The sequence below is a fragment of the Canis lupus genome, chromosome 15 (genome assembly GCF_048164855.1).
Source record: "Canis lupus baileyi chromosome 15, mCanLup2.hap1, whole genome shotgun sequence".
NCBI classification, from domain to species: Eukaryota; Metazoa; Chordata; class Mammalia; order Carnivora; family Canidae; genus Canis; species Canis lupus.
In genome coordinates, this window is record NC_132852.1 from 53,996,740 (window position 1) to 54,013,087 (window position 16,348).

Consider the following 16,348-nt stretch of genomic DNA (forward strand, 5'->3'; position numbering starts at 1 on the left):
CTTTGCAGAATGTTGTCTTGCAGCAAAAGGAAAAGGAATCCCAAGATCGGGATGACTTGTTGATGGATGGGTTAAAGACAAACCCGGTGTTGTATAAGAACATTTTATATAGGAAAGTATAGAGTTTTTCTCTTTAAAGAAGTAGCAAACTACTTTAGGGGCAGGGGTGTTTTCTGTGTCTCCCAAGAAAGACAGTGAATCTTCCTTGCTTTAGAAAAATGAATTGGTCCTCTTCTGCCCCACTACACCCTACATGAGACTCTACTGTAATACTCATTTGGTATTTTCCCACAGGAGAGACTTGCCAAGTTTTCCCAAGACTGGGCAATTATTGGAGAACGAGGAAGCCGTGATCTCTTCATGCTACTCTCCTCTCTGTGAATATTTCCAGATATTGATCTCGTTCACAGACGACTCGTACCTGGGTCATACCTGGGTCGTCTCATCTTTCCTACTCGAGAGAATTGAAAAATGCTGTCAACCTCACTTCTTTCTCTCTCTCTCTCTCTTTCTCTCTTTCTCTCTCCCTCTCCCTCACCCTACCCCCCCCCCCCCCCGGTTCCTTCCCTCGCCCTCCAGGAACCTTCTGCATCATTTCACTGTGCACCTGTGTGGCCGGAATCAACTTCGAGCTGTCACGCTACCCACGCTACCTGTATGGACTCCCCGATGACATCAGCCACGGCTATGGATGGTCCATGTTCTGTGCATGGGGGGGCCTGGGCCTCACGCTAATCTCGGGATTCTTCTGTACCTTGGCCCCTTCTGTCCAACCTGTCCCGAGGACCAACTGCCCTAAATCCAGACCCGAGAATGGGACAGTGTGCTAAAAAACAAACCCATACATATATATATATATAAATATATATATAATATACATATATAAAACAAAACTAACTCAAGATGATGCCAGTGCCAAGGTAGAGTTGAGTAGGCTCAGGCACCCGCATCTCGTTGGACTTTGTGTTGCCTCATCACCGAGATGGGGAAAGCATTCCCATCATGTGGCTCTTCCATCACTTCTTAACTTTTGGCTCCATGGTGTCTTGAAGACAGAACGAACATCGCCACCCGTGATAGCGTCCTGATTCCTGTCACTCATGAGGACGGGTGACGGGCAGGGAAGGGACAGTGCCAGTGTTCTGAAGCGGCACGGAAACAGACGAAGAGGTGCCGTCCGTGGGGCCAGCAGTGAGGACACCACCCCAACACCAATCATACCGCAGAGAAACGAAGCCCTTAGTTTGTAGAATGTAACCAGATCTTTGAGGTCATTTGCAGAACCACTTCTCCTGATCTTCCTGTTCTGATTCCCTCCCTGACCCACCAGCGACACGCAAGACGTGGAGGAGAAAACGACCGACAAGAAAGTTTTCTCTTTGTTGCCAAACTTTTGGACAAAGTGGTAGATGTGGGAAGGGGGAGAGAACAAATGTGCTGAGAGGCAAGATCCACGTCAATAAAAGGACACTTCAGTGGATGCTCAGAAAACCCAGTCTTACCTTCCAGCTGCCTTACACTCAGTTAAACAAGAGGCCGCCCTGCCCCTGACCCCACCTGCACTCCTGCGAGGGCAGATCAGAGCCTCGGAGTAACGCTGTGATGTGCGCGTGTGCGCGTGCATGCGTGTGTGCGTGTGTGCGAGACTACTCCCAGTGGATTCCTTTACTCCTTTTCACCTTTTCAATTGGAAATACTGCATCATGACTGTTGTCTCCATCATTTGTGGTCGTTTCGTGGCCCAGGCCGGAGGCCCGAGACCAAGGAAGAATAACGAGGACCAAGCCAGTGCGGGTGCCCGTTCCGTAGCTTCAGATCCCTGGAGAGTGTGTGTGTGTGTGTGTGTGTGTGTGTGTGTGTGTGTGTGGTGGATGTTCCCTGAGTGTGGGGTTTTATCGTTTGTGTTGCATTTTTCTATTATTTGTATGTGCAGCTGAAATTCCCAGAGGGCAGAACCGAGAACAAAACCGCTGGGCCGAGGGCCCCATGGTCCATCACGTCACAGTTCTGGGATGCCACAGGATTTAGTCCTCTAAATCTGGAAGTTCAAGACAAAGCTGGGCACAAAAGCCATGAGAGAAGAGGGGGAACACAGTTCAGGAGGGAGAAGGGACGTTGCCTCTGTTGCTGTTGTACAAGTACGTGTACCAAACCAGACCTTCACTCCCCATCATGGAAGCTGTCCTTTGTCACTGGACATCTACCCCTTTCCGAGGGGCAACCTCTGTACAGATGAAAGAAAATGGGTCCCATGCAGAGAAAGCACCTCCATGTCCCATGGGCTCGAGTTTGTATGATATTGTGTAAATTAATGGAGAACTCTTGACTCTTTCCATCTTCTTCCTTTTCCTCTTGATATTCAAGGCCATGCATCCCAAAATAGCCGTCTTAGTGGCTAGCACCCAAACAGAGGTGGCACAAATCCAGCCCAGTGTCTCAGGCTCACTTGAGCAAATTGGCCCTGCAGGTGTTGGCAAACCACGAAGTCAGCCAGAGTCGTGGAAGCTGTAGGGACGAGAGTCTGCTGGGAAGAGTGGGCAGGAGCAGCTGACCGTCACCTCGGTGACCCTGCTGCGGCTGAGCAGCCTTGGGGAGGCAAAAAGTGAATCCCTAGGCTGTACAGTCATGGGTCAAGCATGTAGCTGAGAATTCAGTTGCTTCATAAATAAATGTGCTTTGGGCACTTTGCCAACAGCTCAATAGCCTTCCTTCCCGTCCAAGCACCTGTTCCATCTCCCTGTCTTCTGATCTGTCTTCCTACCAGTCCTCACCTTTCCTCACCCACTAACCACCTCTCCCTCCTCCACCCACAAGGCTACAAGTCCTGCCTGCCTCCTCATCTGCTCTTTTGGACAGTGTGTGTGTGTGTGTGTGTGTGTGTGTGTGTGTGTGTAATGCACATCCACATAGGACATCCCATGTGCATGAATGGCCTGAATGAGGGTCTCTGTAAAAGTGTAGCTCTCTGGTGCATTTTCTGTGTGTTTGTGTCAATATAACCTGGATGCAGCTGTGGATATACCACTCAAGGCTTCCTTCCCAGCGACATTGGTCAGCTTCTGCAAAAGATCTCGTGTGTGTGTGCCTCTTGTATGGGTGTGCTGAGAGATGAGGGGTAAGGTGTGGAGCAGGAAATGCTAGTACCTTCCAATTGGGCTTCTAAGAATTTTTAAAATAAAGGGTTTATTCTATAGGAAGAGAACTCATTTTCAAGAAAACCCAATTTTTCTATTGTATACAGAATTTTTAAAATTTTCTCCTTGAAGAGTTGCGTTTCCCCCTTCAAGGCATACTAGGGCTTGAGCAAGAGTGAGAAGCAGCTCAGATTGAGAGGCCTTGTGTCTTCCTGCCAAGAAGTATCTTGAGTGGGCTCTGCCCAGCAGGGAGAGGCAGGGGCCCATGAGCATCTGTTTGAGGCCAGAGGGCTTGTCTGTGACCAGACCCAAACTCCAGCTGTTTTCCAGCAGGAAAATGGGGGAAAAAATTCTAAAGGGGGCAACTTGCTATCACTTAAACTTTTCTTAAGTAGCCATGTTTGAAGATACTGCTTCACCGACCTGTAACTATTTATACCTTCTTTTTTTTAATCCCATGCTTGCCAGAAATGGATCAGCCACTCTTTCCAGCTACTCATCTTTATGATCGATCCTTAATACCGCTTATTGTGTCCCTTCAATACTTTCCTGAAGTGTTAAGAGATTCCTAAGAAAGAAGTCAACCACCTGGGCTTAACTCACCATCAGGAGAACAGGAGCTTTGAGCTGCTGCTTTGGTAGTGGGGCCGGGTAGGAACAGATACACGCTGAGGTCTGATCCTGCTTGGGACCAATTCAAAGTGTAAGCCATATGATCAGGATGGAAGCCCCATACACATGGCAAGTCCTTGCCCCGGTGACCTTGACCCCTCCAACATAGGGATCCAGGTTAAGACCTGCTGCCCCACACTATCACTGATGCAGTGGTTTGGCTGATGGAGAAGGAGGGGGCAGAGAAGGAGAAGGAGGCTGGAGCCCCTGCCAACTTCAAGTCAAAGTAGAACCCAACCTTCTGATGGGATTTAGGGTTAGCAGCCTCATTAAAGCCCCAGCCCCGACCCCAGGTCAAGTTTAATTTCTTACAGATTGTGCATGCAAGGTCTCTGACCATGTATGTGTTCTGAGCTCTGTGGGAGGCGGCTTTCATTTCCCTCCTTACCTACGAGATTGAGGATTCAGGCAAGTGGAGTGTCTGCCTGGGAAGAGGTCCTATCTCTTTTTCTCCCCACTTTGAGAGCTTTGGTTTCTTCGTGTTTCCTCTTCCTCTCTCCACTCACTTCCACTTTCCTTCTGCATCAATTTAAAGTAGTTGATCAGTTAGAATAGTTTAGGAATCTGTTTCTGGAGACGCTCATACTCTTCAAGTAGCCCCCTTCCTCATTTGTTGTGGCTGTGGGCTTCCAGAGGAGATCAGTGGCTTCCTGGCATAAAAATATAAAACAGAATTTTTTTAATGTGCCTATTCCAGCCTCAATCCTTCTGAAAGCCTTTCAATAACTATATCCTTTCAGCTTCAGGGATCATAAAGTTAGGAAGACTCAACATCTCCACCAAATAAAGACAAAGCCTTCCTTGATCACATGTCCATATGCAGCACCCTGAGCCCATTCTGGCATCTTCTCTTGTTGGGAGGGGGGTGGTTTCCCCTAACAATGTTTGCCCTTCCTTTTGTAAGGGGAGACAATATCCTGGAACTCTTGAGTATGGATGGGCCCTACCTCATAACAGTCATCCACAGTCATGAGAAGAGATCTCAAATGAACCATGTGTAGTTCTGATTTAATGGGGGATGTGCTGCTTAGATCCCTAATGCTGCCCACCTGAGTCAGACTCAGAATAATGAAATCAAGTACAATACCCAGAGCCATTGACTCTGTCTTCCCCTGACGTATTCTGGGAGCATTAATTAACTGGTTTTCAAGTATCTGAGGGGAGGGAGCGGGAAGAAATACACTCTGGTCATCTTTGGGGTAGTTTGTGTGGGTTGCTTGGCTGATTCTTACAGCTAAAGGGAAGCTGCCTTTTCTGAGAATTTTCCTTCCACTCCAGGGGCTGACCATCCCAGTGGACAAATCCAGCCCCTTCCAGGGAAATATGATGAGTCATAGTGAGAGGTGATTTCACTGTGTTTAGAAATCATGGGTGCATACCAGGCAGGTTGGCTTCCATGCCATCTTCTAGCCGGTATCCAATAAAGTAAGGGGACAGGTTTTTAAACAAGCCCACCTGAGTTGATAGACACAAAAGATTCTGGCGTCTCTCAAAGCAGTCAACTTGGTGGGCTTTGTTTGCACTCTTTCCATTGATGCCTCCATGGTGCAAAATGTCTCCTAAAACATTATTGTTAGTTCATAGATTACATTGTTATTGGCTGTTGGATTACTTTTTCTGAACAATAGGAAACTGTAGAAAATTAGAAAAATAAAGTACAAAAAAAAAAAAAAAAGACTAAAGGATTGTTTATAATTCCATCACTCAGGGGCATCATGATGGTCACAGCCCCAGCACTTCCACGGTCAGTGGTTGTCTTGGGTTGGCAACTGGGGCTAGGAATGTAGTCCCAGACCACAGAACCGCACTGGTCTGCATGGACTTGACCCTGTGTTCATAACAGAAGGAGCACAGGGCTCTGAGCCCCGAAAGACCACAGAGAGACTTTTCGAAAAAGTCAGTGCCAGAGCTTAGAGATGAGCAGAACAGAGTGAAAAGATTCCTGCTTTGGTATTTTTTCTTTCTCTTTCTTTCTTTCTTTCTTTCTTTCTTTCTTTCTTTCTTTCTTTTCTTTCTTTTGAGTGCTTTCTCAACCTAATTATAGGTGTAAGAGCACTGAAGCCAGAGTAACTCACTAATTAAGCTGCACATCTATAGTGCAGTTACTGTAAAGTTCATTTCAGCTCTGCACTAAATGATTTGTGACTCTGGGCACTGTGTCTTCTCCATACTTGAACTTCCTCATCCACAAAATGAGGATAGTGATAACACTTTACCTCATGGTATATTAAGGGTGACAAGGAAATTGCAAAGTGATTTGCAAACATGACGTGTCACATAAATCACGCATTGTTCAAATGATCCTGCAGCAGCAGAGCCCCCATCATGCGGAATTCTTCTGTGTGATGTCTGGTCCTCACTGCTGGAAGGACAATTGGGAGTGAGCGGTCATCTTGGCCACCAGATAGGGCCGTTCAATACAGCTTCAGCACGTGGGATTGTTTTATCATTCGAGTCCCTCACAGAGGTTGGCTCCTTAATTTACCCATTCTCAGGCTTCCTTCCTTTTGTCCAAAGCCAATTTTGCAAAGGGCACTCTTAATCCCTCTCGATTATTCCCAGAGGTCACGGAATGAGTAAACCATCTGAAGCAAGTAGCATATATGAGCTAACACAGTTAACTATTAAGCAAGGCATGGGGTCAATGCCTTTTTTTTTTTTTTCTCTTTTCTTCAAACATGATTTGTGGCTGTACATGCCCTAGCAGTGGGAACAGATCAGGGTCTGAAACATTTTTTAATGGTCTTTGAAGTTTAAGATGGGAACCAGTTTCAAAGAACTGGAATCTTCTTTCTCTTGTCAGTTGGTAAAGCAGATGGCTTCATCAAAAGCATATGGGTTCTCATAGGAAGTCCTTTAGATGGTGCATTCACTAGGAGATGTTCTGGGTGTGATCCTATTTGGGAAAAACTGAATCCTAGGTTCTAGACAAGAATGCACTTCCAAAAGGGTCTGCACACTTTGTGCTTTGCAGGGGATCTGGTTTCAATGTTACTGTGAGACCTTCTCTAAGAGAAGTCCAAGTCCTTGCTCACTATAAGGATAGGGCCCAACCAAGAATGGGGGGCCTACCCAACCACAGGGGGTGTTTGTTCACTCTTGAGAAGCAGAAAATTGGGTGTAAGCATGGAGGGGTGCACAGTGGTAGCTCAAACCTGGCCTCACTTTGACAGATGCCAACTTTGGCAACTAATCCTATTCTTCATTTCCAAGGACTGAGTGTTGCTCCTTGGGGAACTCTTGTGTCTCTCTCTTCTGTCTCCCCTGACTCCCTCTGGCCAAACCTCTCCCTTCTTTCCCCATCTCCTGGAGACCCTCTCAAGCCTGAATGTTTTGGTGTGTCTGTGTCGTTGTGGATGTGATGATGCCTTTCACATAGGGAGCTTTTACTAACTCATTCTCAGACTACTTTCCCACTCCCACCCATGGTGTGACTGTTTTAGATCTAAGACTATTTGTAAAAATGTACAAATAAAAGTGGAAACTGAAAATAAGGGGGAGGGTATTGAGACTAGACACACGCATTGACGTAGCCCTCAGTTTTTGGAGGACTTACGTAGACTGCCCTAGAATCCTGACTCCAGGTGGGATTTGAAGGGAAGGAAGCCGTTGGCACAGGAGTTGTTGTTGTTGTTGTTGTTTTTTCTGGTTGCTTCTCTTGACAGTCACTAGTGTCTGCTTGGGACCCTCTGTTCTAAAGCTTTTTGCCTTTAAAGTAAAATATATTTTCCAGAAAGTCAAAGCAAGTCATCCAAGTCTGAAGGGCGAAGGTCATCACGAAGGTCACTGCAAAGACCTGATCCTGGGTTTGCATTCGTAGCTTTGTCACCGGCTCACTGGGGGCCTCAGGCGAGTCTTGTTACCTCACTGTCTCTGTGTCCTCTCAGCCAAATGGGGAGCAGGGGGCTCCTGGGGCCCCTGGGGCACCACGTCTCCTTGGCCATTCTGCTGCTATCCTTAGAGGCTTCGGCCCACGCAGGTGCGTGTGCTTCCCCCCTGGAGGTCCGTTTGGAGAGTTATTCCATGCTCCTCTTGCCCCTCTCACTCCGCAGAAAGTAACCTCAAGCTAACAGCCAGTTTGTGCTCCAGTCCAAAGCCTTTGATCTACCTTTTTGTTCTCAGATGCCTTTTCCCACCCATTTTGCCATTCTCATTTTACTATCCTGACAGAGTTTTGCCAGCTGGGGTAGGAGAGTATCAAAGGAGATGGTGCCTGTGAATTGCTTTGTAATCTGTGACTCACTGTACAAACATGGCTTGTGATGTCAGAAGCAGGGAGGCTGGCTAAGGGATGCTGCCAAGCAGAAGGAAGACAGCCCTAGTGGGTGGTGGGGTACAGGCCGTGGGCAGCAGACGTGAGTTGCCTATGGAGGTAAGATAAAGAAAGCTTTGGGAAGGGGTAATGGGAGAATTACCAGAGCATCCTCAGCATGGCAAGGATGAAACAGGAAGCCCTGAGAGGCAGGGAAGTAGCAGGAAGTAGGAAAGAAGGACGGGGAATCCTACAGCACAAGGAGGTGCCTCCCCTCGGACTGAGAAGATGAGGTGCCCTGAGGTGGGGCCTATAATCCAAGCCTTCCTCCTTTCTGATGGTCCGCAGTGATCATCACTCCGGGACCGGTGTCAGGAAGGCAATTTAGACCAGTGCTGTCCAACAGAGATAGAATGTAAGCCGCATATGCAATTTTAAATATCCTAGTGGCCCCAGTTTTAAAAGTCCGAATAAACAGTTGAAAGTAATTTTAACACGTTTCCACCCAACATGCCAAAACTATTATTTTAACGTGGAATCAATATAAAACATTACTGAGATATCTTACATCCGTTTCCTTTTAATGAAGTCTTTGAAATCCAATGGGCACTTTATTCTTAGAAAGCATTGCAGTTTGGACCAGGCACATCTCCAGTGTTCAACAGCCACACATGGCACCTGGCTACCATATAGGACAGCAAAGATTGAGACTCTTTGTTAAGATGTCTAATCGGACCCCCTCCCCCATGAGTCACTCGGATCTCCCAGGTGATAGAGGCCAGAGGTTGGTGTTGGCCCAGAGTAGAGCACAGCAGGGGCAGCCAGTCTGCTATCCTAACCCCTGAAATTCTGCTTCACCTGCTTAGTCAGAGAGGACTATCGCTTGTCAAATACATGTCACCTGTGCCCCACAGGGTGTCAGCACTGCCCCTGGGCATGGCGCCAATGACTCCTCAAAGTTCTAGAGGCTAGAGCAGGTCACTTTCTTCAGCTATGAGAGCACCAACTTATCCCTATGCACATGCCCTTTATCGTACAGTGGTGAGGGGGGCTAGACAGGCCTCCTCTTGGTCAAGAATAATGAACACACCATTTTGTCATCTAGTCCAATCATCTGCTAAGAACATCTCACCAATATTCAGAGCTGTTCCTTTCAGCCCCTTAATTTCCTTACATTTGTATCTTTAAGTCAAGTGCTAAAAGGGGATCCGCTGGAGATAGCAGTGACCACAGGCAAGACTGGGTTTTCTAGGAGGTTGTGGTGATGACAGGTTCTGTCCTTTGCACTGGGACTCAGGCCGCCACTGCCTATCTGTCCTCCCTGACTAGAGACCTTCCTTAGATGCGAAGAAACCTCTTTTGTGTGGGGTGGGGGTGGATGGGGAAGAAGACAGTTTTCCGAGATCTTAGCACAGAGAACAGGATAAAATGCAAGCAAGCCACCCCTGGGCATACTCAAAGCATTTCAAAGAGCCAGTATGACAAGATTTAACTCATTTAAAATAGAACATTCTGAGCCCTGTGTTACCAAGTGAAAGAAAATGAGCCCCTTTGGTGAGTATGTTTTCTATATGGTCATTAGACAGGGATCATAACTGACAAAACTCTCGAACACCTGGAGTGTTTATGGTCCACCAGATTATTGCTTGGTCAATATAGATTTCTACAAATTTACCCTTCATTTGCCTAGTGCTTTCTGACTGGTTAGACAAGGAGTGGTGTGTACTGCAGGATTCCAACACCGCCTCTGCCCTGGGAGGTAGCAAATTCCTGTGGTTATTGGTGCTAAAATAAGATTAAATATTCTGTTAATTCATTCTGATACGATGTGAATAAATGTGTTGTTTCATCTTAACAAGAATGCTACATCTTATCAGCTCTATTGTGCTGTCTGTTACTTCTCATAATTAATTAATTACAGGAAAGGTGATCCAAACCAGATCTCGAGACAATTGTACTCTTCGGAGAGGTGAATGTAACAGGAAAGTGGGAAGTGGGGGGGGGGGGATGAAAAGGGAAATTGCCAGGTTCCCGTGATTTTTGCAAGGACTGAGGAAGCAGAGAGCATTTGGGGGACTTCACTGACACTCCATCTTGCAATTTTCTTTTTCAAATTGGCAGAAATATCGTCTTTCCATCATCGATCGAAGAAAAAAAAAGTGTCTGGTAATAATTCAATGACTTGTTCATGGAAAAAAATAAAATAAATAATCTGTCAGTTGTGGAATGTAAACTGATTAAACAATTAAATAAAGAAGATCATGTTGTGTGTTTTAAGTAATTGTGTCTGCTTGGGGGAGAGGGGGCGATGCTGCAGTGTTTGGTGGAGGAGAGCCATAATTTCCCCTCAGGGTTGGTATAGAAAAAAAAAATAGAACAGCTCTCTATAGATAGCAGATTGAAGACTAATCCTGGAGGAAATAGACCATAAACATTTCAAGAAATGTGTAAGCCAAAGGTACGTGCTTTTAGAGTTTGGTGAGAGCAGGATTTGGAGAGTAATACAGAAGAGAAGGAAACTATTGTTCTTTTTCTCCTTTGTTGGCATTAGTAACTTTTTGAAGAAAGCTTTGTAAGATGCTGGAATGGCTGGTTATGTTCTAAGCCCTAAGCCTCTTTCCCAGCCGTCAGCGAGGAGAGAGACTTCTCTCTCAGCCTTCATCATCTCTGCCCCTCGCTTAGAATCACAGTTCCCATCCACCCATGTGCCTTTTAAAAGTGTCTGGCTCCTTCCCCGGGGAGGACAGCTCGGAAAGAAGACAGTGGGAGGCACATGCGTGTTAAAGGGCATTATGTGTCAGTCGACATTGCGAAGTTTTAAGCAAAGAAACTGGCTCCATCTGGTGCAAGTGGAAAAGTAATTTACTGAAAAGCATGAAGCCCATAGCAGAGGCAGGAGGAAGCAGCTAGAGAGCCAGAGTCACACCCCAGGCTAACCCGGACTCCTGCCAATGCTGCTGTGGGACTCCCCGAGACCCTCCGGGGCTGCCTCTGCCACCACCTTCACCTCGATGGGCTCCCGGGTCCCTCCACCCTTCAGGGGGTAGCCCCAGAGTCAGAATCTTAGGTGAGTGCGCCAGCCCAGGGAGTGCAGGAAACAGGCCCAGAGCCTCTTATTTCTGTCTCTGGTGGTAAGCTCTGCCTCCCACCAAGATCAGATAGTTCTCCAGACACAGGAGGAGCCATATGATGCTGGGCAGACCAAAAGGGGGAGGATCCCGCATTGAGAGTGTTCCTGCATCTTTGTGGTGCATCCGAGTAGTGGTCGAGCGGGCAAGTGTCTAATCTTCATGATCGTCGCTGGTGCCATGGCTCATAGCCTCTGGCAAAAGACGTGCATAGTGCTGGACATTGTCCTGGAAGACCTGCGTAGATGTAACCTGAAAAAGGAACACTCATGTAGGCAGTGGAATTTAAAAAGAAAAAGATCAAGAATTATCATCATCACCTCGGAGGCGATGGAAATGAGCAGTAAAACGTTTCAAAAAGTAAGTACGGGTCAAAGGTAAGTAAGTGCCTTACAGAATGGGTGGGGAAGGGTCATAAGTAGAGAAAGGCTCAGAGCAACGGGAGGCCGGAATCCTAAGCCCCCCTCCCCTCTTGGTTGTCACGTCCTTTGGAAGAGAGAGAGCATGGATGTTAAGAAAGGAGCAAGGCCTTTCAGCCCTTGTGCCTTCCAGGGAAAGCAGGGGGACTTCATGGGCTTCCCTTCCAGCCCAGGGTGGGGGTGGGGGTGGGGGTGGGGAGGGGGATGATGCGCCCATCAGGTGCTATGAATCTGTGCTGCAGCATCCCGGCCTGAGGGGTGAGCGGAATGCCGGGATGCCCCGTAGACAGCCCGGGGTAAGCCGCAGAGACGCAGTCTGCTGCTCCTTTTTCCAATGAAGCACAACTTTGATTTCTGTGTCCTGATGAATTACGTGGTCCCCTGGGTTTGTGGAAATGCATCTACTCCCTCTCACCCCAGCACATGTGCCTCAAGGCACAGAAGTCCCCCCAGTGAGGGCTGTTACAGAATTGGAGAAAGGCAGCTCTGGGAACCATGATCAAGTCCCCCAAATATCTGGGGGAGGGCAAATATATGCGTGGAGGGCTGCTGTCTTCCAGAAAGCCTTCCGTTCCTGAATGTCCATCCTGCTAGGTGCCCACCGCCTGAACCCCATGGCACCATGCCACGTCTCTCTCATGGCACTTAGTGCTTCCAGATGAAATTGGTGTTTTCCTTGGGATCTCCTTAGGAACTGGATTTTCTTAAAGAGCAGGGATTCTGACTTAACTCCTCTTCATATCCCAGTGACCGACAGGGCCTGGTGGGTAGTCAAGGGCTCAGTAAATATTGATCTTAACCAACTTAAGTCTTCCCCCATCCACCCACTCAAGTTGGCCCTCATACTGGTGCGGGGTTCTTCCTTAAGTGTTATTGGGATCCTCATACCCACCCTCAGATTCCATGATTTGTTAGACGGGCTAACAGAACTCCGAAGACCTGTGACACTCAGGGTTATAGTCTGTAACACTGACAGGATACAGATTAAGATCAGCAAAGCTTCCAGTTGTCCTCTCCCAGTGGATTTATACAGATGCCACTGAATTCTCCCAGCAGTGCTGTGTGACAAAAGGAGTCTTGCCAACCAGGGAAGCTCACCCTAGCCTCCGTGTCCCGGGATCTAGGGGGGAGGTCGGGTGTGTAGGCATCAAATGCTCATACAGCTGACCTTAGCTGCTCAGCTTCCAACCCCTGCTGGGGTCAAACTGACACCCTGTGGACGAGGTCCCCACCATAAATCCCAGTGATAGCATAAACTAGCTGCCATGGCCCAAGGGAAACCAGGTAAGCCAAGACCAACTCATCAAGCAAGATATCCCAAGGGCTTAGAGGTGATCTCCCAGGGACTAGTCAAGGGTGTTACCTTCTTTGGGATGTGCAGGCTTCGGGCAACCCAGATGTGCAGCGTCAACCCTTCATTGTACATACAGTAAGTCATGTGATAAGTTAAATCACACCAAACATAGCTCCTCTCCACGTTAACCGAGTTCCTTTCTAGGTTTTCTTTTTTTTTTTTTTTTAAATTTTTTTTTTTTTTTTTAATTTATTTATGATAGGCACACAGTGAGAGAGAGAGAGGCAGAGACACAGGCAGAGGGAGAAGCAGGCTCCATGCACCGGGAGCCCGACGTGGGATTCGATCCCGGGTCTCCAGGATCGCGCCCTGGGTCAAAGGCAGGCGCCAAACCGCTGCGCCACCCAGGGATCCCCCTTTCTAGGTTTTCTAGATTCCTTCCTTATCCCCCTTGACCCCTTAGAGAGAGACCTGACCCTGCCCTTTGCAGGTCACGTGCTGAAGCTCTTTGTCTTTGGTCTCTTCCCCATCCCAGCTCCTCAAAAGGCTCCATGCACCCTTCACAAGGTGCTGGGGTGAGGATGGGGACTGGGGGAGGGGGCGCAGGTGCGTGAGTCTTTAAGCAGATGTGGATTCAAATCTTCCTATATATAAGTTGTGTCACTTGGCCTCCTCAGCCTTTATCCTTGCATGTATGTAACGGGGCACTCCAACACCCACCCAGACCACTTCAGAAAGTCAAAGAGTGAACTGTAGGAGATGCCTGGCCCAGAACCGTTAACTCAGTGTCTCTCAGCTGCCCTGCACCCCTGCAGTTTGGTTTCTCATTCTTAAGCCAGCCTCACCTCTTACCTCCTTGGGAAGGCTTTCTGAACTGAGATTTGAACAATTGCTAGAGTCCTACAGGTGCCCCACTCAGTCACCATTGGCCAAAAGCCAATGGACAGTGAACACATTGATCAATTAGATGCAAACTCACATTGATTGTAGTCAACCACTGTTTGGTCAATACAACTCTCGTACATAGATACACAACTATGTGCAATAAAACCATCCCTTGAAATATTTTTGACTCAGGAGAGGAAAAAAATCTGTGATTGAAAGTATTCTATCCCCTTGCAAAGGACTTCCTTTTCCAGGAGTGAGAGAAATGCTCTAGAACCTTGCCACTCTATCGGTGTCACCTGGGATCTTGCTAGAAATGCATCTTCAATTCCATCTTCAATTCCAGATCCACTGAATCAGAATCTGCATTTTAACATGATCTCCAGGTGATGTGGATGCCCTGGTCTGGAACATTCACTTACCTAGCTACGTGATGTGAAAGTCGTGTTTTCAATGCTTCTGTTAATATCTTTTATCTAGGGTAAAGATCACAGGAGGATTTCAAAGGACAATGAAAAAAAATTAGTCCCAGTCTGAGATTTCAAGCCACATGGGAACAGGTATTGTTTTAAACTAATGTCCCCCCAAAAGATCCTTTCTGCTGGGTTTAACCCTGGTTTCAGCGTAAGCACCTGGGGAACAAGGACACGCAATTAGGTTTTGTTTCTCCCGATGAGCAGGTGTCGGGCAACGTTAACACCATAGCAGCTGTGTCGAAGCAGGTGTGCATAAGACCACATGGTTTCCAGCCACCGTGGGAGAGGAGGCTCGGGGTGGCCCGAGCAGGGGGACTTTGCTCTTCGCTCTTCCAAAGAAAGCCTGGACCATGAGACCAAATAGATCCAAAGAATGGGGGGACTCGAAGCCCATCACCCTGATGTCCCTTCCTGTGTGTTCTCTGTGAGCTAGATGGCAAAGATTTAGTTCATGACAGTGTGACTTACTGGAGTTGGACCGCTTGTGCTCAAACTTCTTACCACCTACTAATATAATAACCTCAGGTGAGATTCTTAGCCTCTGCATGCCTCAATCTTTCCCTCAACAAATGAGGGTAATAACTTACCTTGTACGGTTGTTGTGAGGATAAAATGGGTTAATATTTGCTGCGTTGCTTAAACCAGCGCTTGACATATAGTAGGTACTATATATGGATTTATTATTACATCATTCAATGTTTATTTATTTTTTTAATATTTATTTATTCATGAGAGACAGAGAAGCAGAGACATAGGCAGAGGGAGAAACAGGCTCCATGCAGGGAGCCTGACGCGGGACTCGATCCCTGAATTTGGATCATGCCCTGAGCCAAAGGCAGACGCTCAACTGCTGAGCCACCCAGGGGTCCCATCATCATTCAAATTTTAAATGACCCATGTGAAGTCCCCCTGGGTAATGAGACCTGAGCAGAAGATGTGACTGTGAGGCTAAGTGTGAGGACAGAGCTCTGGGAAAGAGTGGTGGTGGCCAGAGTTTTCTGCAGGTGATGGGGGCTGCAGGTGTGTGGAGGGAACGGGAAGGGCAGCTGGCGGCATCGCTGGCTGTGGTCCAGCCTCTTGCAAGCCGGGGTGGCGCTGCTGACCAGGCTGTGGCCTCCAGAGCAGTGATGTCCACTGTCATATGTCCTGTCCAGTGGCTGGCACTGTAGGGACCCCTGTGGGGTTTCTCTGCACGGGGATAAGGAGCCCTGCCTCAGAACCCCCATCCCCTACTTTGAGGGTTGGTGATGGTGGAAAGAGTTTTTGGTGAATGTCTTCAGAGCCCTTCTTATCACTGAAGTTTGGAACAAGGGTATTTTTGTTTGTTTGTTTTTTTCCCTAAAGAGATACATGTTCTTCTAACGACCAAGTTGGCAGCTCCAGGCCCATGCGACCCATTCGTAAGGCAGGGAAGGCAGAGGCAGTGTAACGTCTGCGCCTCTCTTGGAACCAGATAATCGTTCCATTTACCAAGAATTTACTTTCTGCCAGCCACTTTCCTGTGTTCTCTCATTTCATCTTTGAGTCTATTAGACTGGTACAGTTTCCCCCACTTTATAGCCGATCAGAGTAGCCCATCCATGCTTGGCCATTCCCTGAGATCATGACTCCCTGGTGTTCTAGGCAGAGAAAAGGCAGCAATTGTCCTTCCAGGATCTAAGGGACCCACCTGTAGGATGTGAAGTACCCAAATGACTGGCCTATCCCTGGCCCTGGGCTTCTCCCCAGGCAGAGACAGGGTGCAGAAGGGTTGAGTCATAAGCTAAGCTGCGGACAGAGCTAGGGCCAGGGCTCCTGCCTCTTGACACTGTTCCTATCTTTGTTTTCTGGGTCTGCCTGGAACAAGGGGTTTGGCCTTGTGGGGGGGGAGGCATCACCTTAGCTTTTCCTCCCTTATTTCCCTACGCTACTCTTTTTTTTTTTTAAAGATTTTATTTATTTATTCATGAGACACACAGAGAACCAGAGACACAGGCAGAGGGAGAAGCAGGCTCCCTGCAGGGAGCCTGATGTGGGACTCGATCCCAGGACCCTGGGATCACGACCTGAGCCGAAGGCAGATGCTCAACCGCTGAGCCACCCAGGTGC

General features: G+C 47.8%; 1 protein-coding gene across 1 annotated transcript in view; it reads left to right on the plus strand.

Moving 5' to 3' along the window:
• TMEM178B (transmembrane protein 178B) overlaps positions 1–10,335 on the plus strand; it is a 344,335-nt gene extending 334,000 nt beyond the window's left edge. Inside the window, exon 4 of the mRNA XM_072777458.1 lies at positions 580–10,335. Within this exon, the coding sequence (XP_072633559.1) occupies positions 580–830 (251 nt within the window). The 3' untranslated portion in view covers positions 831–10,335. The remainder of the gene's footprint in view (positions 1–579) is intronic.
• Positions 10,336–16,348: the final 6,013 nt, after the last annotated feature.